The sequence below is a fragment of the Electrophorus electricus genome, chromosome 3 (genome assembly GCF_041902795.1).
Source record: "Electrophorus electricus isolate QZ-2024a chromosome 3, ASM4190279v1, whole genome shotgun sequence".
NCBI classification, from domain to species: Eukaryota; Metazoa; Chordata; class Actinopteri; order Gymnotiformes; family Gymnotidae; genus Electrophorus; species Electrophorus electricus.
Window position 1 is genome coordinate 31,106,218 of NC_137499.1, and position 27,972 is coordinate 31,134,189.

General features: G+C 41.0%; 2 protein-coding genes and 1 pseudogene across 7 annotated transcripts; 1 reads left to right on the plus strand and 2 right to left on the minus strand.

The window, feature by feature from the left end:
- The first annotated feature begins 5,207 nt into the window (after nt 1-5,207).
- On the plus strand, nt 5,208-12,977 carry gadd45gip1 (growth arrest and DNA-damage-inducible, gamma interacting protein 1). Of its 3 annotated transcripts, XM_027006604.3 has the most exons (4): nt 5,212-5,307; nt 9,991-10,022; nt 11,636-11,860; nt 12,365-12,977. In XM_027006604.3, exons 2-4 carry the CDS (start codon nt 10,012-10,014, stop codon nt 12,654-12,656), a joined length of 528 nt encoding a protein of 175 aa, XP_026862405.2. In that variant the 5' UTR covers nt 5,212-5,307; nt 9,991-10,011; the 3' UTR covers nt 12,657-12,977. The 3 variants fall into 3 exon arrangements, with proteins under 3 accessions (XP_026862406.2, XP_026862405.2, XP_026862404.2); XM_027006605.3 differs by lacking the exon at nt 9,991-10,022 and having other exon boundaries at nt 5,208-5,307; XM_027006603.3 differs by lacking the exons at nt 5,212-5,307; nt 9,991-10,022 and having other exon boundaries at nt 11,451-11,860.
- Nucleotides 12,978-13,657: 680 nt separating this feature from the next.
- zgc:158403 (tetratricopeptide repeat protein 39A) lies at nt 13,658-23,755 on the minus strand. 3 transcript variants are annotated; one of them, XM_027006599.3, is made up of 18 exons: nt 23,454-23,755; nt 22,123-22,227; nt 20,457-20,588; nt 19,680-19,738; nt 19,380-19,447; nt 18,930-18,994; nt 18,353-18,452; nt 18,195-18,260; nt 17,894-18,002; nt 17,553-17,620; nt 17,318-17,377; nt 16,715-16,876; nt 16,284-16,375; nt 16,030-16,150; nt 15,755-15,866; nt 15,135-15,249; nt 14,619-14,735; nt 13,658-14,412 (listed from the first exon to the last, which is right to left on the minus strand). In XM_027006599.3, exons 1-18 carry the CDS (start codon nt 23,486-23,488, stop codon nt 14,301-14,303), a joined length of 1,698 nt encoding a protein of 565 aa, XP_026862400.2. In that variant the 5' UTR covers nt 23,489-23,755; the 3' UTR covers nt 13,658-14,300. The 3 variants fall into 3 exon arrangements, with proteins under 3 accessions (XP_026862400.2, XP_081567202.1, XP_081567203.1); XM_081711076.1 differs by having other exon boundaries at nt 20,457-20,547; nt 23,454-23,486; XM_081711077.1 differs by lacking the exons at nt 18,353-18,452; nt 19,380-19,447; nt 19,680-19,738; ... (1 more) ...; nt 22,123-22,227; nt 23,454-23,755 and having other exon boundaries at nt 18,930-18,992.
- Nucleotides 23,756-24,958: 1,203 nt separating this feature from the next.
- On the minus strand, nt 24,959-27,659 carry LOC113575203 (uncharacterized; annotated as a pseudogene). The gene is made up of 5 exons (XR_014120074.1): nt 27,351-27,659; nt 26,912-27,082; nt 26,697-26,877; nt 26,435-26,562; nt 24,959-26,011 (listed from the first exon to the last, which is right to left on the minus strand). The product of XR_014120074.1 is annotated as an uncharacterized LOC113575203 (transcript).
- Between the last annotated feature and the right edge of the window lie 313 nt (nt 27,660-27,972).

Sequence of the window (27,972 nt, forward strand, 5' to 3'; positions counted from 1 at the left end):
GGGCAGAGCTAAAGTTTCTATTTTTGTACACTGTAGATGCAATGCTAGTGTAATGTAACGTCGGATAGATGTGAGTTTATTTGGTGCGCGACGATGGACCACGGACAATACTAGTCTGTCTCAGGTGTGATGAGACACTTTTAAAAGGAAATGAATACTCTATCGCCCTCTGCTGGCTGTCTGTTCACAATAACCGGAATGATGCCTCTCTTTACACTGTGATTATAAAACAATAAGAAGTAAACGAAAACCCCATATCTCAATATTTCATCTCATAGCTCATATTTTGGTTTACTTTATAATGGCAAAATCAGTGGCTTATTCTTGAAATCATCCAACATTGGACCTATAGACTATGTATAACCCTCTGCTTCCCCGTGTCTTAAAGAATTAAACCATTATTTGAACAGACCTTTAAACCACCGTTTGCAAAATTAGATCATGGTCTATTTGACACGAGACAAATATCACATTCCACCTTAAAATACAGTTCTGCTCCGCTCCATGTGCAACGCAGTTTGCATCTGGCCAGAGAATTGGACTACCTTTCAGGCACGTGAATAACAACACACAAAACACATTTACATCATCTCTACTAACAGAGTACAGGGAGTACAGGGACAGCAAAAAGACTGAAAGACACTCTTGGGACCAAAAGGACGAACAAAGGAAGGTAGGCAAGAAGGCTCGCTAATACAAAGACTCATACACTCAGGCGCTGCAGACAGCTGGGTTGTGATAGAGTGCACTGAGGCCTATATACTACATATGAACTATTGGTCAGTAACGCGAAACACAGCCTCCCTGTATCTGCGTTCATGTCAGCAAAACCAAGCAGAGCCGAAAGCATGTTTTAAGTCCCATAAGATGGGATATCTAATTAGTGTGAGCGCCGGCAAAAGAATATGGGTTTTAGTGGGTTAAACCTGAGATTTTTTTCTGTCTTGGCACAAGGAGGCATCGCCTGTTTTATACATGTGGAAAACAGCTCCAAACAGATTTTAGAGCGAGACAGGTGCCAGCATAACCATCTGCTTTGAGTTTCACCCCTCCTTTCCGTTCTCTCGGACTCACATAGGTCCGTATACACCCCCACCATCACCAGTCCTGCCTGTTCCGAAGACACCCCTGTTCTCTCTCCTCCTATCCAGGCGTAGCGTAAACTCTCCCGTCGCCTTAGACGCGTTTTAAGGCACCTGGTTGAATTCGGGTCGAAATAAATCAGCCCAATACACATTTGTGCAAATGCAGTGTGACACAAGCTCTCACAATTTTGCCTGAATACACGGTTTTACACTCACTATCATTATCAGGAAAAAATGAAGCCTTAGACTATTAAGCTACCACTAAAATGATCATATACGAAGTGTAACGTTACGAACTGAATAAACTAAGCAGAAAATTAAAACCTGCTGAAGAATTAAATGATCAGCAAAAGGGTGAGATCAACTCTAAAAGTCAAACACTTTGCAGGGCAGAAGAAAGCTGCTGAGTGGGTGTGCGCTGTCCTGAAATGAACCGAAAGCTGCCTCCCATCAGCGGAAAGCAGTTCCATAAATCACCTATGGAAGTATATGGGCCGTATTGTAGCCAGCGCTCTCCACGGAGCCGCGGGACTTCAGCCCAAACACAGGAAACCAAAAAGACTCAAACTTTATGTTCCATACTTCTTCTTTTAGCTTTGCCCACCGCTTCGCGCAGGGTGAAGCGAGGACCAATCAAACACAATAAGGCCGTGCTCAAACAAAAAAGACACTATTTTCTCCATGGGAATTCGGCATACGGTACGCATTCCAAGACCGTGAGTTCAATGCGAAGCCTGAACTCGAAAATATTTTTCATCAAAATAACCATTTTCCGGGCAAGGTTTCGAATATGTTTTCATTTAGACGAACCGGCATTATACGCAAACCTACCTAACTTAAGGTGACAAGCCTCATTTCGTGTATGGCGCCTGCGTTTATTAGCTTTATTATACCATCATGAGCGTCTATTTTTATTGGCACACGCTGTTAGTTAATGAGCCCATTTACACTTAAGGTGAGTTCTCAACGTGGAGAGGGAAACGCAAACAAGCAGGTGACAAACTGTTCGGGAAGAAATGGAAAATCTTCTATCGCGTCTCTGCGTTTGACAGTGTAGGCCAATGGATCAGGTGCCAAATCCGAGCTGACCAGCGGGGTTTTTAAAAGATCGCAAAGGAAAAGACTAGAGCTTCGCAGGTGTTCCTTTTAAAGACGATCCGTGCGCCAGACAATTTTGGCACAGCTTGTCGAGCTCTAGGTGGCATTTGTCTAGTTTGTTTACGTCTTCTCTTTTCAAGGCTTACTTTTTCTCCTTTAGGCCTACAACAATCACCTTTTCAGGCTATAAACATAAGACCGTTTCCAGTAAAGTAGCCTATTTAAGTTTTTTGTAGAATCCTGACAGATTTGGACCAGGGCATGAGTAGCATTTAACGTTATCATGAATGTAAACGTTCATGAATGTAGTAAAAAGTGTTCCAAAAATTTATATTTGTCACAATGTCAATACGTACATGTACCATTGCCAAACCAGGAACGAGTTCAAATAATGCTTCTGGCTATTGCTTAAGTACTATTAGAGGGGAACGATGTGACCTGAATACGGTGGTGTTATGTTGCAAGTTCTTTGCCGTGAGAAGCTTTTTTGTACCTGTTTCACGGTACTGTTTATGTCACCAGCCGAGCCTTCAGTTAATTAACTGGGCAGCGTGGTCATCACTAACTCTGTCAATAAATTAAGATCAGCGTGTTTGTCCGGTCCTGTGTTTAATTTACATCAGCCCGTGTGCCGTATCCAATACGTCATCTTTGAGTGCCTATTGATTTCATGTGATAAAACCACCTAGAGGGGCTGCCTGCCCGCCCCTCAACATTATCTCATTACATCGCCGTTGTAATCTATCCTGAAGCACAGCATCAGACAAAGAGCGCTTTGTGTTGAAGTGGTTATGCACACATGGCGCCGAGCCGCAGCACACCTTAGCAGTTCTGACCACATTAAATTGTTTATATATATATGAAGATCCCAGGAAGTAACTATGCAGTGTACACGCAAGGTTTTCAGAGAAACAGGACTTTTCCGACAGTTCCTTCATTAGCAAAGTTCCTTCACAAGCAAAGGTGCCTCAAAATTCTTCTTTATATATATATATATATATATATATATATGTGTGTGTGTGTGTGTGTGTGTGTGTGTGTGTGTGTGTGTGTGTGTGTACATGTATGTATGTGAACACTACTTACTTCAGAGCAGAGGATTGTGCCTTTGTATTAAGGCTTAGGGTTTTAAACACAAACACTGCCAATCCTTGTCTGACTTAGGTGTATTGTTCTCATTAAAAACAGTGCATGATGCACAGAGGACTCTGAGAAGGACCGTCAAAGGGGTTCAGCACAATATGGCGCCTTGGATCTCCTGAAGGCTACCTGAACATAGTGCATGCTCAATATTCAGTAAATCGCCTCATTCGGAATGACGCAAAGCGAGACGGGTGGGGGTGGGGGGTCTGGCGCTGGCCATCTGTCTGTAGTGAGACGTGGGAGAGGAGGGGAAAAATCTGGAAAAGGCATGACAAGAACCATAGCAACACCAGTGAAGACCTAAAGCTTGTGACTGGCACTTTGTCTCAGTCTCAGTGAACATAGTGCTTGCACCACCTTTTCATCTTTTCATCCCCTCCAACTGATAAAGAAAAGTAAGTAAAGTTAACTGGTTTCAGATTAGCTCTGAAAGTACCAAATAAAAATTCATATATACATATATGATTTGAAAGAGCCTATTCCGGGTCAGCACAAAGGGGGGCTTTCACAGAGACTCCCGGTCCACTACAGTTTGTGGATTACCAATTAGCTCCGAGGTATGCTTGCGAATTTGCTCGTTTGCTCGTTTGAGGTGCGGAAGACCCAGTGCCGTGCTGGCAGTGTCCATGCCCGCGTGGTCCACCGATAGAAACGCCAAGCGGCTTGCGGTAACAGTGGGCGACAAGGGCACCTTGGGCTTGCAGATGTTCAGGCCAATGACAGATGGCTGTGGCTGTGGCACAGGGAGCGGCGGGCCGGCGTCTGCGCCAACCCTGTGCCACCTGCACCCCTCTGCCACTCCCCATCTCCATAATACCCTCCAGAATGGAGCCGATAGGATGTGCTGTGGTGAGCATGGCGTGTGTGTGTGTGTGTGTGTGTGTGTATACAAGTGTGTGTGCATGGGTGATGACTCAGCTCTGAGGGGCAAATGGGTTCAGTCCTGAAATGTTTCAGGCCCACTGGATTGTTCTAATATGAGTGGACACAAAATGAAGGGTGCAGCTTTGCTTTGTTGAATATAAGATGGATTACTCCATTATGAAGCCATTAAATGGAATCTCCCTAAATTTTCTCAACCCTGTCTGACCATAGTGATATCTCTCCTATACTATTTCTGCTATATTTATCTGGATTTATTTTGGGTGTAAGTACGTTTGAGATGTTATCACGTATTTGATTAGAGCTGATAATGCTTATGAACTAAAGGGATGTGCATAAAGGGAAACATTAGAGGCTTGTGGACTGATTTCTAGACCTCCAGAGAGCAGATACCCAGACAATGGTGACATTTGAATTCATTTATTGACCATTAACAGTATTTAACGCCTTTGGCAATGCAGTTGTTTTCGGCAAGCCGCTGTGCGTCTGATTGGCTGGCGAAGCCTGCCAAATTCCCAGCGGCTGGAGGCACGAGCAGCGAAGGGCGAGCACGGGGAGGCGCGTTAGCGAAATGTCAAACCACTCATTAATGTGGACACACACAGCCAGTGCTGCATGGGACAAAATCTCCTCGCAAAGGCAGAGAAAGCAAAGAAAACCTGCCAATATTAATGTCGAACAGATTACCAAATACTGATAGTAGATGTTTCAATGTCTTAAGTCAAAAAACACAGGGCTGGAGGTGACGTTACATTTTGCGATCTTACCAAAATGCCTTGTTACACCTTTAAACCTTTTTTTTAAAATCCAGTCTGAGGAGTAAAGAACCTACACACAGCAGAATGGAGTGGCCCGAGAGGGAGGCACATTGGCAGTAATTACCCCATCCATCTTAATGGAGACTGGTGAGCACCCTCTCACAGATCAGGCCTCACTAAGCCCAGCATTTTGATAAATCTCTGCTTAAATTAGCCACCCCAGGAGCCTAGGGCCTCCTTCACCCACTCGCTCTCCATTCATCATTTCATTAAGGAGTTAGGGAAAGGCTGGCTGGGCTCTTCTTGTCCACTGGGAAATTTTAGGCCATTCTTGAGAAGATGTAAGTAAATGTTCATTGTTCTACTGCTCACTATTCTGTAGTATTTTGTGGCTTCATTGAGTAATAATGACAAAACTCTCCAAATCTATCACAAATGCAAAGGCTTACAAATGTATTACACATTTTATGCGGTGGACAGTAGGATTGCTTGTGTTTTGTTATTGCATCAAAACAATATGGCTGGCCATGACAGATGGATGACAGATCAGCGATGGTGGCTTAAAAGATGCTTCCACAAACATTAAACAAATTTTGAAGACAGCATTGGTTTGAATGGCTTTTTGCAGTTGTAGGCAATCAATTCTCTGTTCAGCAAAGCCCACAGTGACTTAGAACGTTACTGTCTGACTGGTATAATAGTGCTTTTTTCCACTGCCCTCTTTTTTGTCCATAAACATCCATTCAGCTTCTAAGCTCTAAATCCAGTTTCCCAAAAGTAAGTAAAACATCATTGTAAGATAGAAAAGGAGGTATGCCATTGAAATGACATTAGCACTTCAAGCATTTGCTACTGAAATTTGATATTGAAAATGTAACCTTTACTGAGTGTGACATCTTGTACTACAGGCAGCAGAAAACATTTTTGATTTGTGAATGGGAGGGTGTTTTCTGCTGTTTTCTAGCTGTTACTATCCTCACCCAGCTTCCAAAGGACTCTGTTTCTTGTTTGATTAAGTGAGGGGACAGCAAATGCTTATTGTAGAAAACTTGTAACACTTTTGCAAGCTGCATTTGTGACATATTTTAAAATAGCTTACATTTATGTTTACAGCACTTAACAGACACTAAAAGAGCAACTTACAAAAGAGCCTTGGAAAGCCAGTCATGCTGAATAATGTGAACAGCACAAAGTACTATTTGGGTAATTTTTCATATTTAAGATATACCTCTCCCCTGTAGAGATCCAGAGAACATTGTAAAAAAAAAAGTATGATACTAAGCTATACTGTTACATTTATCACTTAGCTTTTCAATAAAATATACAGAAATATAATAAAACAGCATGGCAGTGGCTTCATATCAAGTGACATGGAGAGGATCCTCATCAGATCCTTGTGGCCTTTCTTACAAAGATCAGTGCATGGACATCTTTCCATCTACACTCACTTTGTAGGAGTGCTAATGTCCTCACACATCTTAAACTACCAATGCTTTGCTGATGATGCTCAACTCATTCTCTCCTTCACTCCCTCAGACACTCACCATCTCACCTCAGATTTTGGCATGCCTATTTGACATCTGATCATGGTTGATTGCACATCATCTAAATCTAAATCCCACAAAACAGGGTTGTTGCATATCCTGATGATACCTTCCTGCATCAAGTGCTGGTGACTTGCCTTGAGAATTTTCTGATGATATCATCTAAAAAGGCAAAAAACTGGATGTTGTCCTGGACAACCAGCTATCATTCTCTGTCCATATTACTATAGCATGACCTGTACATGTAGGTTTCTCTTTTACAACATCAAGGGGGCTTAGCCCTTTCTTTCCAGAGATGTCGCTCAGTTGCTTGTCCAGTAACTCATCATCTGACTGAACTTCTATAACTGGCTTTTGGCAGGACTCTGTGTGCATGCTACTAGACCCTTGCAGCTAATCCAGAATACAGCTGTATGACTCATATTCAATCTTCCAAACTTCACACACACCACTCCACTGGCTTCTTATAGTCACCCAAATCAGATTTAAACCCATGATGCCAAGAAAGCCGAATATGGACCTTCCCCCTCCTGCATGAAAACACCCCACACAGTATCTTGCACCCTTCATGCCTCAAGTACAGTTTGTCATGTACCACCACCCCTCAAGTTGCAGGGAAAACACACCTCAAGACTTTTTTTCTGAATTAGCACCAGGTGGACTTTCACTATCTATTAAACTTTCACTATCTATTAAAAAGATGTATGTATTTTGTATGTATTTTGTGATCTCTGACAGGGTTCAGGCTTAATGTATCCTCATAAAGATTCTCACCTCATAAAGATTTTTTTTTCATAGACACACCAAAATACTTTTGTAAGATCCTCTGGACAAGAGAGAATGCTAAATGCTGTAAATGTAAATGTAAATATAATAACACCTAGCTCAAAACTAACCAAATTGGATAGCTCTGGGCATAATCTTAATATTCCAGTGAGCATGCTTCATTAACTCCTTGCCGTCAAAGACAGGCCGCCTGCTAAATTTGCAGAGCAAAATTTTGTGGTGAACCTGCCCATTCTGAACTTTCAGCAATAGATACACTTCATTCACAAGTGCTGATGGAATAGTATGTATTTATATTTCTATCAGGATAAAAATGTAAGTATATGCTTAGACCCAAATTTCACTGTAAAGAGAGGAAATTTAACATTTCTACAAATTTTAATGTAAATTAACCTAGCATAGCACCCACATTAAGTAAAGCTTATGTAAGCTTTATTGACATTTGGACCAGCTATGGAGAAATTTTGCAGAGGTTATCCATTTACTGAACTTTGGAATGGTATTCACAGGACACACTTTGTATATGTACAATTTTTGCCTAGGAAGGTTAACGGAATTAGAAATAAAACACAATTTATGGATCCATGTGGATTTGAACATTGTAAGATGCCAGATCTGAAAATAAAACGAGATTCTTGTATAACAGTTGCAGACTTCAGAGATACGAGCTGCTTGCTAAGCCTTATGTTGTGGACCTCTAAATGACATGAGCATCTTAGTAGGTGTACGCTGCTCACATGCATGTTAATTCAGATACTTGTACATATTAATTTCTGCTGATTCTCCTTCTACCCATTTAGTAATTTTTCTACTAAGAATCTGAGTGTTGCTGCTCTTGCTTTTGTTACTGTTCTATACTTTTGAATCATTTTAAGTGATCCCATTTTCAGAAGACTGCTGTAAATGTAGCATCAGCTCCATTTGTGCACCCAGCCCATCCTCTGCTGCACTACTGCTTCAAGACTATGAACATTAAATTAGATAAATGATGGCTGGCCTGCATGCTAAATGTAAATAGTAGTTGCCTGAGTTGTGGTGGAAAAATGAAGAAAAAAATTAAGTAAAATGGAGCCAAAGTATGCAGGAGCCATGATTGTGTGTGTGTGTGTGTTAATCGGGTTAAATCATATCACTTCTTCCGCAGGGAACAGTAAATTAAATGGCAAGTATGGGAGCCGGTGTCCCAGCCTCACATTTAATGCTGTTTTAGCTGCAAAGCAAGCAGAAATAAAAGCCTTCTCCAGAGCCCTCCCAGCCCTGCTAAGCTCTCTCCATCTTTCCATCTTTCTCTTCCTCCTCTGTCTCCTGTGGTGACAGAAACACATCACTAACTACAGCGCCATGTGGTACATCCATTACTGTAAACCACTTCACCACTCCCTACTGAATGCCCCCTTCTCCCCCCCACAAAAACATAATTTTTGCCTGTGGTTTTCAATTGGGCTCCTTCCCCATCGAACATTACTACGTGGGAGGTGTGCTGTTTAAACACAGCCATTCAGAAGTGCCATATCTCTGGAGTGACTTCCTTATCTCTCTGAAGGTCAATACCACAGCACTTTGACTGGATCTGAGATATTGACCTTTTCAATCTTTTTTTTTAAACTGGAAGAACAGTTAGAGGTGGTTGTTACTGTAAAGAGTATTCTGGGAGTATGGTTATTAGAAGCTCTTTACAATCTACATTGGCTAAGCCCCAGATGTGAATAGGCTATCTTCCAACATAATACCCCCTTCCCTTGTGAGATTGATGGTTTTTCTGTAGCTCATTTCAAAACAAGACCACCATTAGTAGCTGCTTCAATAGCTAATAAACTGAACAAATGCACAATTAATGTGCAAATTCACAGAACTGTTGTGGTTAATGTGGCAATTATGAGATTTTTTTGCTCCTTGTTGCAGGAAATGGCTATTATTAGCATTCATTTATTGCACTTCTCTATTTGACTGCCCACTGAACAGGGGACTTTTGCAGCCAAGTCTTTCTAATGGTGCCAATTCAAAAGCTTTACTTTCCTTTGTTTATTATCAACATTTGTGAACTATTTTCAGTCACTTTTTACTGTAACACCTTGGGGAAGGCTGGGGGGAAAACAGCTGCTTTAAACCGCTATGTTTAATGTTTAAGCATGACTCAAAGTGTGACGGCACAACCACCACACAAAGATAGATGAGATTTATCTTTAGAAAAGACTAATTTAACAGTGTGCTCAGCCAGTATTTCAGAACTTAGGCATTGCATGATATTTTCACACATGTGAATGAGAACCAAAAACAAAACCCAATTTGTATAAGTTTCAGAAGCAATACCAAAGATACAGAATGCACTGAGAGTTAATCCTATCAGCATTTCATTGCATGGCTTGAACAAATAGAAGACGTTATGACTCCTGTGAAAAAAAGGGGGTAAAAGGGTAAAAGGATCAAAAGTTCACTCCATGAATATCTGAAGAGCTCCCTTTGTTGCTAAGTGCAAGGCTGAAATCACTGCGGCTGGGCCACCCTGCAGGGAGGGGGGGATCACTCCATCCATTTTGCAACTTTTCCATGAATTTCTCATGAGTTGGTGGAAATGTGGAGGCATGTAAATTTTTAATCATAAGGCCATATGGATGGGCTCGGTGGGTATACTCAGTGGGGTTCCCATACAGATTCAATCCATAGCTCATATAATCCAACGTCTCTTCTCCACAGGACATCTGACCGAGGGCCCTCATGACTACAAGGTTGTTCTTCTGGGCTACTGCATGCCAGAGGAAGATGTTAGACATCCACCTAACTCATAGTACAAATGATACCACAGACTTATTATTGTTGCTACACATTGGACCCATAGAGGACACACAGCTGATTAAACTGCTACAAATTGGCAAATGCACATCCCAGCAGATCACTGCAACATTTAGTTTCACCCTGTATACTGTTAGTAACCCCGAAAACAGAGTCTTTATAGTTACAGTTGTACCGTCTCTTATTCTTACATAAAAATATGTCACTTAAATATCCCTGTATTTGGCTGACTTCTATAATGTGCTTTACAGTAGCAGTAGTATAGTCTCTCTGCTCTATAAGTAAGCTCTGTATATGTAATCTACTCTGAGCTCGCACTCTTGTTTACCCAGACACTAACACAAGACATATCTTTAAAGCATCTTTGGTTGGCACAGTGGTACTGGTGCCAAAATTAAGCCCCATGTCATGCCCGCGCTTGCCTCCTCCCCTCACCCCCACCCCCACCCCCACCCGCCATGGGAACGTTACATCTTTAATGACGAGCAAGGTCTCTCCTCTCTCTCCATGACACAAAAGCTCTGACATCTGTCTCTCCAAGAGCCGTCCTCAAAAAGCTGCACATTTGTCCCTATCTTTTCCTGCTTGAAAAGAAATCAAAAATAAAAGAAGAGAGGCGGAAGGAGGGGGAGGGTGCAGTGCTTAGAGAGGGAGGGATGGAGGGGTTAAAACAAAAGGCTTTTTTCTCTTCAAGTGTTAATTCCCTCCATAAAGCATTCCAAATATTCAAAGTACTTGTTAAAGAGGGTTCTCCTCCCCCCAGTGCTCCTATGCTTATTGTACAGTTCATCTGCCCATAGAAAACAACATGTATACATTAATGAGAGGACTATGGGAAGTAGGCCAGATATTATTTCATGATTAAAAGAGAACTATGGAAACAAAACCATGGAAATTTCTGTAATCTCACTATAGATTCTATTCAAACATACCTTTCCTCAACAAGGACACATATTATGAATGTTATAATAAATGTTAATGTTGGCCATAGTTGTTCATAATAACAATTCAGTTAATATTCTATCATTAAAATTGTATTTCAAATTATAAAATTTATTTTAAAAGTATTTATTTTAGGATATTGTGAGCAAAAAAAAATAGCAATGGATAGAAAATGTAATACATTTTGTAATAAAGGTGTTTAATATGTTGTGTACCCCCAATCCCCGAAGAAGAAAGATCAAAGAACAAAGATAATCTTTAAGTGGTACAGCGAGTATTACATTAAGCACACTCGCTCATTTAGAATAATCTTAACTCCACGATGATTTTTGGAAACGGGGCCTGTTTTGTAAAGCAGACCGCACTAACAGACTCTTGTTGACAGAGGGCAGTCTATCGCATCCTACCCACTAATTCACAAACTCTGAAGAACGTTCTCAAACATGGCAGCCTCCTTGCTAGGCAGGAGGACAGCTACGCTAGTTGGTCTTTCGAGTTTAAAATCTTTCCTACCGATTATTTCGCAGAGCTGCATCTTACAACAGACAGCTAGTTATAACCCAAAGCCACTTCGATTAAATTTAAAGGATCCTTATATTCCGGACAGGAACAGTGAAAAGACACCGGAATGGCAAAAGACAGACAAGTATGACCGCAAGCTTTTTGGTCGGTATGGCTATGCTTCCGGCGTGGATCCCGTGAAGCTGTGGCCCACTCCTGCTCAGCTACAGGAGGTCATCGCTGAAGAAAAAGAATGGTACCCTCCGCTCGAAGAGATCCTACAAAACATCGCGGTAAAACAGCAGGAGAAAGCTGCTAAACAACTTGCAAGGTATCGTTACCTGGCTAGCTATGCTGCTGACTACCTTATATCCAAGCTTCGTTAATTTTTAAGGCACATTTGGTTTTTTTTTTTCTTTTCAGTTTAAGATATTAGCCCGTAGACTAACTGAATTTTGGGCTGTTGTATCATTTGGGTCATTAGTTCGGATATGTCTGTGTAGAAATGCAAGGATGCCTGATGGTGATATAAAGAAAAGACTAATTTACTATATGTTTATCCACATGGCGAAGAGTACGCAGGCCTCAGATATTTTGTGTGCGTGTGTGTACATTTATATATGTACTCATACTTTATACTTCTTATACGTTTGTAAAAGAAGGCAGGGAAAGTTCTCCCACTGGCAAAAGTAAGTACTTTAGTGAGCTAGCTAACTGCATCTGCAGACACCTGGAGCAGGAGTAGAAGATACTTGAAAACTGCATTATGCTTTTCTGATTTTGTTAATGCTGGTGTTTTTCTCTTTAATTTTTGATTTTTTTAATCTCCTCACAGAGAGAAGCTCATAGCTGCCAACATGGCCAAAATGCCCAAGATGATTCTAGATTGGAAGAAGGAGAAGCAGGAGACCAAGAGAAAAGCCAAGGAGGAGAAGGCCAAGAAGGAGAGGCTCCTGGTATTGGCGCGTGAGCGTTTTGGCCATGCTGTGGACCCGCGTAGCCACAAATTCCAAGAGATGGTGGCCGAGATCGAGAAAGAGGAGAAGAAGAGGAGGAAGCTCCTGAAGCGCCAGAAGAGACAAGAAGAGCAGGGGCTGACTGCTCTTAGCCCCAATAGAGCTGGTTGAACTGGTTACCCCCAGCAGGTTACTGCAGCTGCAGTAGAGACAAACTGCATGGAACGCACAGACTCCTGTATATAGCTTTTCCTTAGTCCTACCAATCTTGTCCCTCTTTTGTTAAACTGAAATCTGTGTAAAAGATGTACAGCCAGGTAGTTAACCCAAGAAAACTGCATAAATACTGCAGCACAGCATATATGGATTCTTATTTTAGTCATCACTTGTTTAAAGCCACATTTTGTAGGCTATAATCTGATGTGTCTTGATGACACTACACTTGATTTACAAGCACCAAGGCATCTTAAATAAAGGGGGTCTCAGATTGTCCATGTGTGAACATAAAATGCCTTCTTTATAACTCAGCTACTTCTGGCAAAAATGGGGGGCACGTCTGCGTAGTGCCTAGGAATATTGTCATGTAAACATGGTTCCAGTAAATATTTCAGTATCATTTACCATAGTTACATCATTTTAGGTCTACTAAGGCTTATTCATCTGTTTAATATCAACTAATCACTTTAGTCAGGTGCCTCACATTAGCTCTTGTACTGAATATCACTCATTTTATGGGCTTTTCACTTCTTTAACTGCAATAGTAAATTAATAATCATATCAAGTAAACATAACCAGAATATTTGCCACAATCAGATCGCATGCTTGGCCTAGCATTTTTTTTTTTTTTGGTCAGACACTGAAAATTAGACAATCAATCTTAGATCCTGCCATTATGCATTTCCAGTTTCTAATTATTTAGAATATGCTCTGGTTTAACAAAATGTTGCAACATAGTTTTCTAGTTCTTCATTTCATCTACAGCCCAGTGATGAAACAGCAACTAGATACTGTTTAGAAAAACCCTCCCATGTTGCAAGCCAGCTTTCAAACGTAACTTACAATAAAAATACTATTAGTACCATTTTAGCTCTAGCTTACTGTGAGTTAACCAGTGTTACCTTATGCATTTTAAAGTGACACAAACAGAAAATGTTTTATAAGAACGGGAAACCTGGCTGTCAGACCAACTTTAGTAATTCTTCAAATACATTTGATCCATTATTCACAAACAGACACTAAAACAGGTGTGAACATGCACTTTGTATTAAGGTTTCCTTTGTTGATTTTGTCAAATTTAAAAAGGTGGCCCTTGGTTATTTTGCAGCTGACATGATGGAACAAAATCTACAGGCAAATCTGGAAAGTTTTAACATTAATAAAGCCATGAAATCCAGGGCATTCAGTTCCTTTGTGAAAATGGACAGTCTGGAATGTGCTCACATAAAGCCACTCAGACACTGCATCCAATTCAAGAATCCAAAAACTTGTAAATTTTTAAAAGCCTGAAAAAGGAATTCCCTCCTAAAAGTACAAACTGCAGTGTCAGGCAGTTTCTACAGTATAATACTCTTCATAAAAGCTGAAATCTTCAAGGTCTAACTATTGTCTATTACTTAATTTAGCTATTGCTTTTACACCAAGAAGGGTACAGTATATTTGTAGCTCCCCAGTGCAGTCTGACATGAGCCAGGTCCCTTTATAAATAACCTTTCAGGGTAGTACCAAGGGATGAAAACAGGTGAGGGCATGAGGGTGTCTCTTTGGTATTGCAGTTCACTGAAGAAGTCTTCAACAATGCTCTTCAGCTGAGCTTTTTTATAGAACAGTTATCTCGTCTTGGTCACTTGTGTCAGCCTTCAGTTTGGATAGTGCTGCATGGATCCGGAATTGAGTGCGGGACTCCATCGAGTACTCCTTGTAGTTATTCCTGAGAAGGAAAGAGGAAAACCATGATCGAAAGAAGCATATTTGAAAAGGAACGACCAGAGGCCATGTAGCACTAACGTTTAGGGACATATGGTCAGTATGCCATTTTATCCTTTTGAGGTTTTAAGGAAACCATAGCGGTGGAAAGTACATCCGTACAAATGACCAGTGAGAGCTAAGTTCAGCTTTGTCCTGTACTCTACTCACTTAGCTTTCTGCAGAAGTTTGATGGCTTGCTCCCTCCTCCCTGTGTCAATATAAAGCAGGCCCAGCTCCAACAGCGAGTTAGGAATTAGGTAGTGATCAAACTTAAGCTTCTTCTCACTGCTCCACACAAACAGAAAAACAAGCATCACATTATCAATTAGCCTTGTAGCTTATTTCACTGAAAACCCACCACATTTGATATCCAGTATTCCAAGACTATCACATGAAGAGTAAATGTTTAGCACATCTGCAGCAGAGGAGCACTGTAAGGGTTTTTATTTCTTGACATTCTGTTCAATTCTTAAGAACAAAGCTTACAAAAAAAGACTGCAAATAGCTTGCTTTTAGTCTTGCCTGACAGTACGTGGAACTCTTCAGTACATTATATTACAGTACTAAAAGATTAATTGTAAGTTATGTCCATTCACTTTCTCTCCCAAGTTCTCGCATTTTGAACTTAAACAGAGTCCCAGGGTGGGCTTTTGCAATGCCAGTGGAGTGTGAGGCAGCACTGGCCTGCTGTAAACCTGGAGGAAGCACTCTTCTGCAGCCTGTATGCGGTTCTGGTTCTTCAGACACAGGCCCTTCAGCAACAGGAGCAGGCAGCGGTCATCTACCGTATACTCGTTCTCTTCGCCACACACGCACACATACAAACATTGCGGTTACTTAACATAATAGCCTAGACACTGGTAATTCAATTTTTAAATGCTGGATCTTTCCATTGTAACAAAGCCTAGATTTTATAACATTAGTTTACCTTAATTAATTACATTCAAATTGTAGTGTGTGTAGCAGAACTGAACTGCTCTTGCTAACATTTTTTTCCCCAGAGTGTACATTTTTCTCATTTGCAGACGTCATGCATTTTGCTTATTGCAGAATCAGCAAAAGCTATGCTTATGTGCAAGCTACATGTTAATGTTATAGAATGCCCATTCCAAACTCCATAATATAATATACAGGTTATTTTAAAAAAGACAAACTGCTGTTCACCAGACTTCATATCAGTTTCACTGCAGCAAACTAATCACATATATAACAAAATGAACTCACTCACCATGACAAAACCAAGCCTGAATCTATTGAACCTACTGGCTGTTTAATACACATCTGAAATGTGCAGGGTGAAGTACCAGGAGTTGCCTGCAGGGTGCGCTCTGCCTCCAGCAGTGTGTCCAGCATGCCCTCTGTGAGTTCCCGCTGCTTGCTTATCATGGAGAAGCCATTCCACATGTACATCATCTCCTGAAATGTGACCAATTAACTTTTATTGACTTTTCCTGGCATTGGAAGTATTATTTAAATTCGAGAGGTATAAAATAAAATGTAAGCTCCCAACAGGCTCGCTGCTTCTATACACAGTAACAGTGAGCCTGTTGGAAGCTGTGTGTGAGCTCTGCTGTCATACAAGCACTGGAACGGGCAGACGGACAGGGTTGCTGGCCCTGTAGCGCCGAGCTTTCCGGATGGCAAACTTCTCTGTGGGTGGAGACTTTCCTGCTATCTTCTGTTTTAAGGTCGGCACCTGTCTGAGAGCATGAGAGAGAAGCGGAGAGGGCAGGAAACAAACCATTCATCAACTTCAAAAAACAGTCTGACTGCAGGTGACAGGGTCATTTTATTTGTGCAATGGCTGGTCGTAAGGTGTGTGAGTGTGTTTACCTGAAGAGCTCCACCTCATTCTCCCCAAAGGGCCGCGCCTCCCCCACCGGCAGCATACTGAGACAAGCAGCCTTCATGTATACATACATAGCCTAAGAAAGACAGGTCATGTGACTGATTTTTGCTCCATGCACAACAATAAAAGCAACACAAATTAAACAGACAGCTGCAGTGGATGAACAACTGAGATCTGATCCAAGAGATTTAATGACATGAGACTTAATTCTGTGTTTAATGCTAGAGTTTAATAACCAAGAGTAAGCATACTGAAAAAGGCTTATTACACACATGCACACTCAGCTGCATGTACAATGTTAAATCTAACACATTAGACCTATGGAGTCCTGAGTTTTGACTTCTGCTTTGTGGCCAACACCTCTTAGAAATCTCAACCCTTCTACACATTCTCAATGCCAGGCTAAAGGGCTGACCTTGGACCAGCGACTCTCCTGGCTCAGCAGGTCAGCATAGAAGTAGGCCATCTTCCAGTGGCGCTTGTACGTGAAGCACCACATCAGCTCCCAGTAGCACATGTGGTGGAACTGCTTCCAGGCCTGCTGTGCCTTGCAACCATCCTCAAACAGCGCCACCGCCTGGACACACACAAAAAACAACAATAGCTAGCAAGAGTCCTTGGTTGAGGGGGAAGTACAGCAATTGTGGCTTTGCTTCAACTTTCTTGGCTCATAGCAAAGAAAAAACTCTTTCTAAAATGTAACAGTGTGTCCTTCCCTAGTATAGCAGTGGTGGTCTGTGCTACTGTTATGTTTTTTTAAGTAAACCATGCTAGTCATCTTATTTCAGATGTTGGAGCTGAATGTAGCCCCAGTCCATACCTAAAACCATATTTGGAAAATGGACTAAAACTAACAGGTTCATTGTTTTTGCAGGTATGCCAAACAATCTGGCTAAACCACCAGCTCAACAACACAAAAGCAAAGTGGCCTGATTAACATGAAAATGCAGCACAAATACTAGATTCGCACATAAATGCAAACTCATGCTTGGGACACTAAAGTGCTCTGCTCACTCACCTCATCCACATTGCCTTTGATCTCCTCCACTCTGCCTGCAAAGAAGAGGAAAATGGCCCCCTGTAGAAGAGAGATGGGAAAGGAAGCGGTGAGTTAGAGTCACGACAGTCTATTTCCAAAAGCCAGCACAAAATGCAAGAGCAGGGAGAAGTGGTGAGAGAGCCAGAGAAAAATGTATACATGTAGGCTACACACGCTTAGAGAAAGAGAGAGGGAAACAGGCACAAAAACCTACATGTGGGTATCGTAGGCGAAATGGGTTCAGCAGATTTTCAGCATCAGCTACATCCCCCTCACCTGTCCCTGCACAGAGAGAACAGAGGCCAGCATACATTCAGACTCCATTCCACACTCCACAGCACACACGCCCACTACAGCCATTATGAGTTCGGCCCCAAATGAAGAGCAATTGCTGCTACAAATTAAACCAAGCCTTGCACACTCAAAGCATCCACAGTTGGCTCCAGTTCCAAAATGTGGTGTCGCTAAGTAGCATGCATGTAAACATGCATGCATTGTCTTGTGCATGTGTATTATTAATGGGTAGCAAGGATGGGGGAGGAGACTTACTGTTACCTAAAATAAAGGAGAGGAACGTGTAGTAGCAGAGCAGCAGCAGAGCACACAGCATGGAGCGCAGGCTATGGGACGTGGCGCCTTCATACAGCCGACAAAGCCCATATTCCTGTGCGCATGCGCACACACACACACACACACACACACACACGGATCTAATTTAGGAATATGCATCCTGATATGTCTCTCATGTACATCTCAAAAACAAGTGTATATTACAAAGTTCACATTTACTTTGTGCAAACACTGTCCCATATGCATTGGACACCTTTCATTCTGTTCAACTACATGAAGTAATTACCTTATCCCCAGAAAAGCCAGCAAATTCCAATACCTTAAGTATTCGGGCAGGGAACAGGGAAAGGGTCTGCAGGATAATGATGAGGGACAAGATCAATCAATAGATTAAGCTCATTCTTCTTCATATACAATCTATGTCAAAATGCTTGTGGAACACACCAAGTTGAAAGCACCAATTCCAAATGCCACCCCTCCCTCCAAGTGCTTGTGATTTGGCCCTTTGAAAGAGCTGTGAGACTCGATAAAGGAGTGGAGCTCCCTGTGTGCAGAGTAACACTCAGCTCAGTCAAGAAACAACATGATTATTGCACTGTAGTCAATGATTGATGAGTGCAGTCTGAGGCTTTTGAATGGATGTCTATAATGTGAATACAGTGTTAAACAGCCATCAGCTTTCATAAGTCAAATGAAGCACAAACATAATCGCACAGGCTAATACACATATGAGAAACTTTAACTAAATTGTGGTCCATTTTCCATCAGTGCTACCTGAATTGCACATTCACCTGCCTTTTTTTGAGGAAAAAAAAAAAAGAAAAAAAAAGAACATTTCCAAAAACATTTCCATGTTTAACAGTTTTTAGAAAATTTAGAAAATTACAGACTTGCATTGCATTTAGGTCAATTACCTATAAAACTGGACACTCTAAATTTCCATTATAATTGACCTAACATTTTTTTCTTAAAGTTATGATGCTCCTCCTGTGTCCTGGAAGCCCTCAAACTCCAAACTTACTTGTAAATGAGGTAGCTACTGCGCACTTTGATTCCCCCTTTGATGAAGCTCACCATGTTCTCGTCCTGTGAGCAGAGGAAGAAAGCAGTGAAGACAAGAAGGCAGGAGGAAAGAGAGAACCTGGGAGCATCTCTCCCTGAGAGGAGGTGGAGAGGCCTGTCTGCACAAGGCACAAGGACTGTGGTAATTATTTTGTCATGCAAAGCGACAACTGGGTCACTAGTTTAACCAGTGGAAGACAGTCCTATCAGAATTTGTCCCTTCACCCTCACCTTTGTGAAATTGCAATATCCAAGAGCAAAGTGTGGACAGTGTGTTATTATGAGATAGGATATGAGACACAGTAGTGCATGTGCATAGGTGTACGTATGCGCGCACAAGTTCAACAGATGTAACTTTGTGTGGTCTATAGATTTTTGTTCGTAAGGAGGTTGGTCTTTGAAATCCAACCTGTAAAAATGTGAGAGCGGCTCTCTGTAGCAAGCACTCAGCATAACACGCCTCAGCATGGAGCTCCTCTGTAAACACACACAAACAGAATGAAAAAGGCCCATCATAAAAAAAAAAAAACATTTACCATATAATGGAAACTAAATGAGATATGCAATATTTGTCATTTATACCCTAACAGTAGCTAGTTCTAACCATGCACTGTGTTCACACAATCATACTTGTTATGATGTCCCATATTCTCACAAATGACAATGAAGGCAGAGGATGAGGGGCATTTGGCCCGTTCAGAACATCTACCTTCAGACAGTTCATCTTCTGCTGCTCGGCTTGCCAGACTACCCGACCGCTTACGAAACCTGCAGAGGAACACAGGACAGTACGCACACGAACATGCACACACACACACACACACACACACACACACACACACACACACACACACACACACACACACACACACATATATATGCATGTAAAAACGCACACGGTTAGGGTACAAACCTACACACAGACACGGTTAGGGTACAACTGATGATATGCACCCTTGGGCACATAATTACCAAGTTTCTCTTAGTAGGATAACTAATTTCAGATCAGTCTCCACTCATTCCCATGACATAAAAAGCTAAAAACTGACCCTGTCATAGGTACTATGGCTTATGCATAGCTTTGCAACAAATTGGATTCCCTGCAATCAGGCCTAGAATGCTGTAAATGCTGAGAAAATGAGAATGAAAATGTACTCCACAAAGCCATGGGTACTTAAGCAGTGCTTGCTGGGAGGCCAGACAGAACAAACTGCCCTAACCTAGGGCCTCGCTCTTACCAGGAGGCAAAATTCATTAAAGTCTAGCAGGCAGGTGGTTATCAGCCACATCTGCTGTGGAGACAGGCCTGAGCTTCAGACCCATGCAAACACAGGCAAATCACCTAGCAGCACTGGTGTGTTATTACACAATCAGGAGCTCATGGGAAGAGCTGTTCAAAATGACACATTTGGACTGGGCAGACCAATACCCAATGCTTTTAGCTCAGAGAAAAAGTGTAAGAGAGTGTGTGTCTGTGTCTCCACACCTCTGGCACACCTCCTGAGCGCTCTTCATTGTGTTGGCGGCACTGACAAGGTCCTCGTGTTGGAAGGTCATCATGGACTGCATCTCTAACACTGTAGCGTAGATCAGAGCATGATACATACTCTGTTTAGACCTGCGATATGACATAACACACCGTTATACTTACCCTGTTTAACAGACCCATGCTGCCTACACTTACATATACAGTCCAGAAACCCTGATATGAGGAAGTAAAGGCACAGGAAATAACATAATAGAATTCTTCTGGAAGCAGCTGCCATTCCAGATGGGCAATCAGTGAACCCCCGTGACTCTGCAGGACCTAGGGAAGCTTAGGGAGCGGCACTCTACCTTAAAACTGAGTTGTGGAAGGGAGCAATCACTTCTGTCCTTTATGAGGACAGCACATGGGTCTTCTCAAGTTTCTTCCAGTGGTGAAATCACTGATCTCTTTGAGAGATACACCACAAACCTTTGGTAGTGTGACCTTTATTGTCCCAGTGGAATTTTTTCCCTCCCAAGTGGAAAGTCAAATAACAAAATAAGATGAGTATGACATCCCCCTCCTATGCACAAAAAGGCTGAACATGGCACAGCATAGATTTTTCTTAGATCTCAAATACAGTATAACACATCCCACCCATCAGGATAGGGGTGCTTACCTATACATATAGACACACAACATCTTTACCACAACATTCTATAATTTTATTTTCACTATGCATGATTTACTTTTGATATTTCAAATGTTACTATGATACAATTCAATACAATTTCTCTCAGTAATGTAAGAAAAATCTAGCAAATAAACTTCAGATTTCTATTTCAATTTAAAAGTTATATTTCATTTTAAAGTGTCCACAAAACATCAGGAGAAAAATAAACTTTTGGGCCTTTTTATGTAGTTAAATGATATGGATTGATGCATATCTGATGAATTGATGGATTTCCGATGGACTGACAGAATGAGTTCAAATTAGAATCAGTTATCAATTAGCTTCAATGTATTGTTATACATTGTATCTAAAATGCTTCCTTCCACTGTTGTTCAGACACCTGAATCTGGATCAATGGTCCCTTCAGTTCACCAACCTCCAGCTGTTAATTTCATGCACTGGGAGGCAGCTGCCACTGAATGTACTAACAGTCCAGTTACATCTGAATCAGGATGTTTCCAGTCAAACAAATCTAGCAGGCAGGAGTCTTGCAGGAATGTGATCAGAACTCCCCCCCTTACTTTCCTATTATCACCTCTTCAACTTTCCAATGTATATGTGTGTCCTTGGGTGTGTGCTTAGGTAAACAGCTCACATCCTGGTTAAGGGAGTCAGCATGACGCACATGATCAAACAGATACAGAAACATTCAGCACATTCAGAACATTGTTAATAGCCATTTTGACTAGTCACTACCGAAACCTTTTGGGCCATTTAAAAGACCATGAACAATTACTAGCACCAATACAGAAACATTCCTATAGCAACCGCACCATAAGTAAACACTTCGACCTACACTCCACCTCATTCTCATCAAAGTCACAAGATCTGAGGACTCCTCTACCAGGATCACCTGAAGCACCTGACATTAAGGAGCGTGTGTATGTGAATGAGAGAGTTGAAAAGACCGGCAAATGGTGGCGAGAGACACGGAGAACAGCTTGCTCTCACCTTAGCTTCAGCTTGTCCAGGCTCTCACTGAAGCGGTTGTTGAGAAACAGATCCAAGGCCTCCATACACTCTTCAAGACATGCCTGCATGGATATCTGTGTGGAGCTGAGTGGAAAGGCATACATACAAACAGTATCAAATGATCAATGTGGACAACCATACAAAGGAAGTGGTAGACAAAACTAAGGTTGCCTGCCTTATGAAATTATAGAGCATAAGTAATAGATTAAAAAAAATAATAAGCAACTTCTTTCCCTTTGAAACACTGCCCTTTATTAATTATGAATTATCCCTTATGACAGTATATGTGAGGCTGGAAAAAGCTTGGCCATTAATACTGTAATGGCAGAATGCCAACTGATGTTAATTAACAGGCCAAGTGTGAAGTGACTCATATCAACCAACCAATGATTACAGAAAACAGGAAATGATGTAAATATGAGAGGGGTTCAATGTGATTTCCAATCTTACACATAATATTTGCATTCTATATAGACTCATACCTACTTAAAAGATCACCTGTATTTTAAGGACCCATAAGCTTATAGATTGGAGCAGTTTTTGTCCTAAACTTTATTACAAAAAGCTTTAACTGTGGCAATATTTTCACAGGTTATTTTACTGTTTCTGCAACACACATGCACAGGTAGTTGCTGTAAACTCTAAGAACTTGGGTAACGTCACCCACCGCACACACGCGCGCGCGCGCGCACACACACACACACACACACACACACACACACACACACAGGTTGCTCGCGTTTGAGCCCATGAACTGTTGGTCATGCGCTTACATGAACAGTGCCACACAGCTGGCATCATTAGACGTCTTTCCTTTCATTCTGTCATCCATTTTCAAAAACTAATTGTCAGGTTCCATATTATATTTCGTGTGGAGTTCGCCTGGTTTTACGTAGTAGACTGCACAAGAAACACTTACACAACGAGGAAGGAAGAGACGAGAGATGAGGGAGGGCTGTGAAAACTAGCGTAAGGGGAAAAAATGAACAAGCTGCAAGACTTCCCACAGACAAACTGAATCAGCCGATTCGACCACGGGCTAAAATATAGCTCGTTCCTTGACAGAGTAAATGGAGTTTCACAGCTAATCCTTTTTGAAACTAGTCGACACCAGGTTCTGCCAATGATAAGCATTACATTATGCTCATATTTTGCGGTCGAGGACCTTAAATCCATACAATTTCCCTCACGTCATTGCAGAAAACATCTTATCACTTAAACCGACGTGTTCACACGATCAGTTTAGGCTTCAAGCAACGCGTGAATAATTTATGTTAATGCAAAAGCAGCTGTTGCTCCGGGCTACTTACTCTGCAGTCCCAGGTGCGTCTTTCCCGTTGGACATGGTTATTTCTCTTCTTCCTCCTCCTCCTCCTCTGTCCACCCAAGCACCTGTCAAAAAGTGCTCGAGCACAATGCACTGCTTGGCTTTTAAATTGCGAATGCCTTCAGTGTATAGGGCTGATTCCCGCAGACAAAAATAGTTGTATTGAGTTTCGGATTCTTGAGCAGCGCCGAGCTAGGAACTTGACATGAATGAATTGTGTTATTCTCTTGGTGAAGCAAGTGTCTCGACTGCTCGAACTGGTGTGCTCTCCGGAAACGGCGAGATCTTGGCTCCTCCTTGGCAACACCGAGTTGTCTATAAACCATCTCAAGCGCCGAGGATGTCAAAAGGATGTAGCCTTAAACCAATCACCACCTTAGAGTGTAAGGGTTCTCAAAATTATATGGTTATACTTTAAAGACTGGAGGACGTCGTTTGGTCGTGATAAAACTGATTCTGGAAGGCTAGCATTTAGGGTTAATTTTAGGAAGCTTTGCCTGGTTGGATAAGCGCCAGGTCATTATGTGACACGTAAAGTTCATTATAATCCAGTGAAGGTCTGGCCAAGCCTAATGTTAAACGGACATGTAAAACGTAGAACTGGAAGAATGTATCCCCAAGAGTAAACAGAAGCTACATTTCTCCTAGTTCTTTATCACTTCTTTCAACAAACCTGCCTTGGTCATTTATTAGCCACTGACACGTGTTTAAGGACTGTAATACTTGTAATACTTGTTCACTTCTTGAAATGCTGTGTACGAAAATGTCTTCTTCTCATTTATTACATTTTTCCTTTAATTATCTTTAAATAAAATCAAAATAAAAGTATTCAAACAATATTATGTTTCTTACATAGCCCACATTCATGTCATGGGTTCAATTTCCAGGGAGTACCCATACTGTCATAATGATAAATATGTTAAGTCACTCAGTAGAAGAGCATATGACAAATGGTCATGTTCAGTCATGACCTATGCACATTAAAACTCCTTTAGAATTTAACAAAGCATGTATTCCCGATCCTTTTCTCCCTTGAGCACTGTCAGATGAACCAAGAAACCAAAGCAAGAGCAGATATCAAAGAAACCTGCTCAACCAGAAATACAAAGGTATAAAGTACAAATTCTACCTTCATCTAAACTGTACTCTAAATTGGACTCTACTCTAACACCAGAACATGAGAAGGATTTTTTTTCAGGATTTGTACTTAAAATATGTTTTAGATGGCTACTTTGAGGTCCTTATTATCTAATTTTGAACTGAATAATTAAATTTGAGTGTTTCTGTTTTTTGTCTCTTGGTCAGTTGGAATAGTTTACTGCGCATTCTTAAAACTATATCAACCCTGCACAACTTGTTCTGGTAGTTTTATATTGCTTCTCACAGTATAATATATTAAGGTATACCTCATATAGCTCCAAAGCTTTAGGATGTGCACACTCCCTAAAACAAATTCCACATACGTTATTACACAAAGAGAAACGCTTCCATGTCTTCATGCAGTGCATAAACACAACAGTGCTTTTGTATTTTGTGGTACATGTGGTACATATTAAACCTTTCTTTATTATATATGGAAAAATGGACATATACATCATATAAGCTCCAGCAGACACTCCACAGAATATTTTATCATCATCATCCTCCGACTAAATCTATGCTAAACATGGCATCCTCTGCTTACAGTCCTGCCAGTAGATGGCAGCACAAACCCCTTTAAGATAAAGGAATATTCTACATTCTATACAACTCAGAATTCGTGCTTGTAACATTTATTGGCATAATGGTCACGGCTTCATAGAGAGGACATAGTATGTCCTAAAGTACACTAATGTTAATGTACTAGAGTTTTAGGCACACTGAACAAAACTAGATTATTTAATTTAGTCGAACAAGTCAATGTTGATTACTGTAAGATAACATAGATTGAAAATCTTTGAAAAATAAACAAGCAAAGTAAAGTCAACCTAACCCTGTCTTTGAAAGCTAACTGAATTTTATGGTTGATGGACCTTCATGGAGCACACTTTTTTTTTTTTAACTCATCTATCTTGTGCTGTGCTGCCACACCATGCCCAGCTTCACAAAGACAACCATGGTGACACACACACACACACACACACACACACATACACACACACAAAAATAAATTAAACATTCTAAATAAACTGTATATCAAAAGATGGTGAGGTATCAGTGTACAGACATCACAAAACTCAATGAGGTAATGCAAGACAACAATGTACAGTATTGTATTGAAACACATTTACAAACACACAAACAAACACACACACGCACACACACACACACGCACACACACACACACGCACACGCACACACGCACACGCACACACGCACACGCACACACGCACACGCACACACGCACACGCACACACACACACACACACACACACACACACACACACACACACACACTGCTATCAAGCTCAAGCCGACCTCAATGATACGTATGCTGCCAGCTGTAGCTCCCAGGACAGTGCTCTGCTCCTTTATCACTACAATCATCTTCATAAAGCAGCTCTGCAAGGAGAAACAACATTTATACACTTCACACAACAATCGTTTATTGAAAACCATCTAGGACATTTTTTACATTGTAAAAATGTTTAAAAAAAATTTGTTTTACATTGTACAAATTGGTAATGAAGGATCTGTTCTTCTAAGCACATTTGTTTTACTTTATACTTATAAAACAGGCCAAAGTTACATACTGTATATGTCACAATATTACTGTTTTATTACATAATATAACTGTTTTGTGTTTTTATTAAATATAATACACTCTATGAATTATATCACTTTTAGCCAAAGCAATTTATGATGGAATACAATTCAGTTTCTCTGCATGGAACACAACCCTTCTTGAATCCCCCCTTGACTTCCCTTAGTATGCACTAAGTGCACAACCACTGTGAAATATGAGGCTGGAATTATACGCTTTACCTGAGGATGAATGTGCTCAGGTACTATGCTCATCCCATGACATTCATAGATTGATGTAACCGTTTTTGGGGTAGATCAGTCTGGTGACCTTCCTGAAATCCAGTGTGGAGTTCCCAAAAGCTCAACATCTGAACTGAGAAAAGACAGACATAATACAAACAGTCTCACTGTTAAACTTGTCACCACGTGTCATTCTGCTGGGAAATAAACTCAACAATGCCACCTTGATCTGCTGAGCCTACATGCCAAGTTCGTCTCTCACTTTGATAATGAATGTATTCCATGTAGTGGAGATGGGGACTGCTGCAGTCACACGTATGTACAGCTTCTGCAGGGAGTCTTTACTGGCCTGCTGCACCACCTCACCCACATTTCCACACAAGCAAACACACCAGATGTTAGCCATTTGGTCACTGTAATCTCTGACACAACACAGTGTCATATGTTAAAGAGTATTGTGTGCAGGTCATGCACTACATAAAAAAGGTAGCATGATGAGTGACAATAACAATTCTTGTGAGGCACTGTTTAAAAGGAGGAGTAAACACATACATGATATGGAATGTTTTTACCAGTTCCTTGTACACTGGAACAAAAATGGTGGCCACAAGTTCAGCAACAAACTGTGTTGTCATTATGAAGAAGAAGTGAGGGGAAAAAATGGAATTATGTAAGTGAACCTGCCAAAAAATAGCATTTAGATTAGGAAAATGATGAATGATGCCATTCCATACTTATATGTTACCCTACCCATGAATTTAGTGCAGTTTTACAGTTAGAACATCAAGGTAATGCTTGTCCATTTACTGCAACCCATTCCACACGTTTTGCTGTATTACTGATGTAGATGATAAAGGGAGGGGGATATTTTCTTACAACTGATATATTTATAGTTATCAGGACAGAATATCACACCAGCAAAAGGAAGCAGTGATTCTCTTTCCACATGGCAAAGTGCAACACCCATGGTAACACTGATGTAGCTGATATTGAGCTGTTCTGAATAGGGGCCCAGAGCATTTACAAAGGTGGAGGCTCCATACGCAATCCATGCACCCAAAACTAGCAGCACAAAGCCAATAATATGGCAGGTGTAGAGTGAGACACACCAGCAAACAGAAAGAAACGTTTCATTGAGCCACAGAGCTATCTTAAAGTTTAGAACTTTTATGCAAAACAAACAAAAAATAAATAAATAAAAAATAAATAAAACTTTAAAAATGGCTTAGAGTAAAATCAGGAAGTTAGCTACTTACAAAAATCACTGCGCAGATCATTAGCAGTAGGTATCTTATCAATATGTTTAACCTCTTTTGACTCAGCATTTTTACCAATAACCTAGTAAAACCAAAGGTAAAGGCACAGATGAGTCGTTCTGTGTAGATAGGCTACAATCTAATTTAGGATTAAATCCTCACAATAATATTCCAGTTTTGTTCATCGGATTACGCAATTTCTAGGATACGTATATTAGCATTAATGTTATTAAGTTAGCTAGGCAGCTAACTACGAAAACGGTTAACGTTTAAATTCGCTGT

Coding starts and splice junctions, on each gene's coding strand:
- gadd45gip1 (XM_027006603.3), top strand. CDS start 11,472: ATGGCAGCCTCCTTGCTAGGCAGGAGGACAGCTACGCTAGTTGGTCTT. Junction 11,861..12,364: donor GCTGCTAAACAACTTGCAAG/GTATCGTTACCT, acceptor ATCTCCTCACAG/AGAGAAGCTCATAGCTGCCA.
- zgc:158403 (XM_027006599.3), bottom strand. CDS start 23,488: ATGTCCAACGGGAAAGACGCACCTGGGACTGCAGA. Junction 18,453..18,929: donor AGTAGCTACCTCATTTACAA/GTAAGTTTGGAG, acceptor CTCTGCACACAG/GGAGCTCCACTCCTTTATCG. Junction 16,151..16,283: donor AATGAGGTGGAGCTCTTCAG/GTAAACACACTC, acceptor TCATGCTCTCAG/ACAGGTGCCGACCTTAAAAC.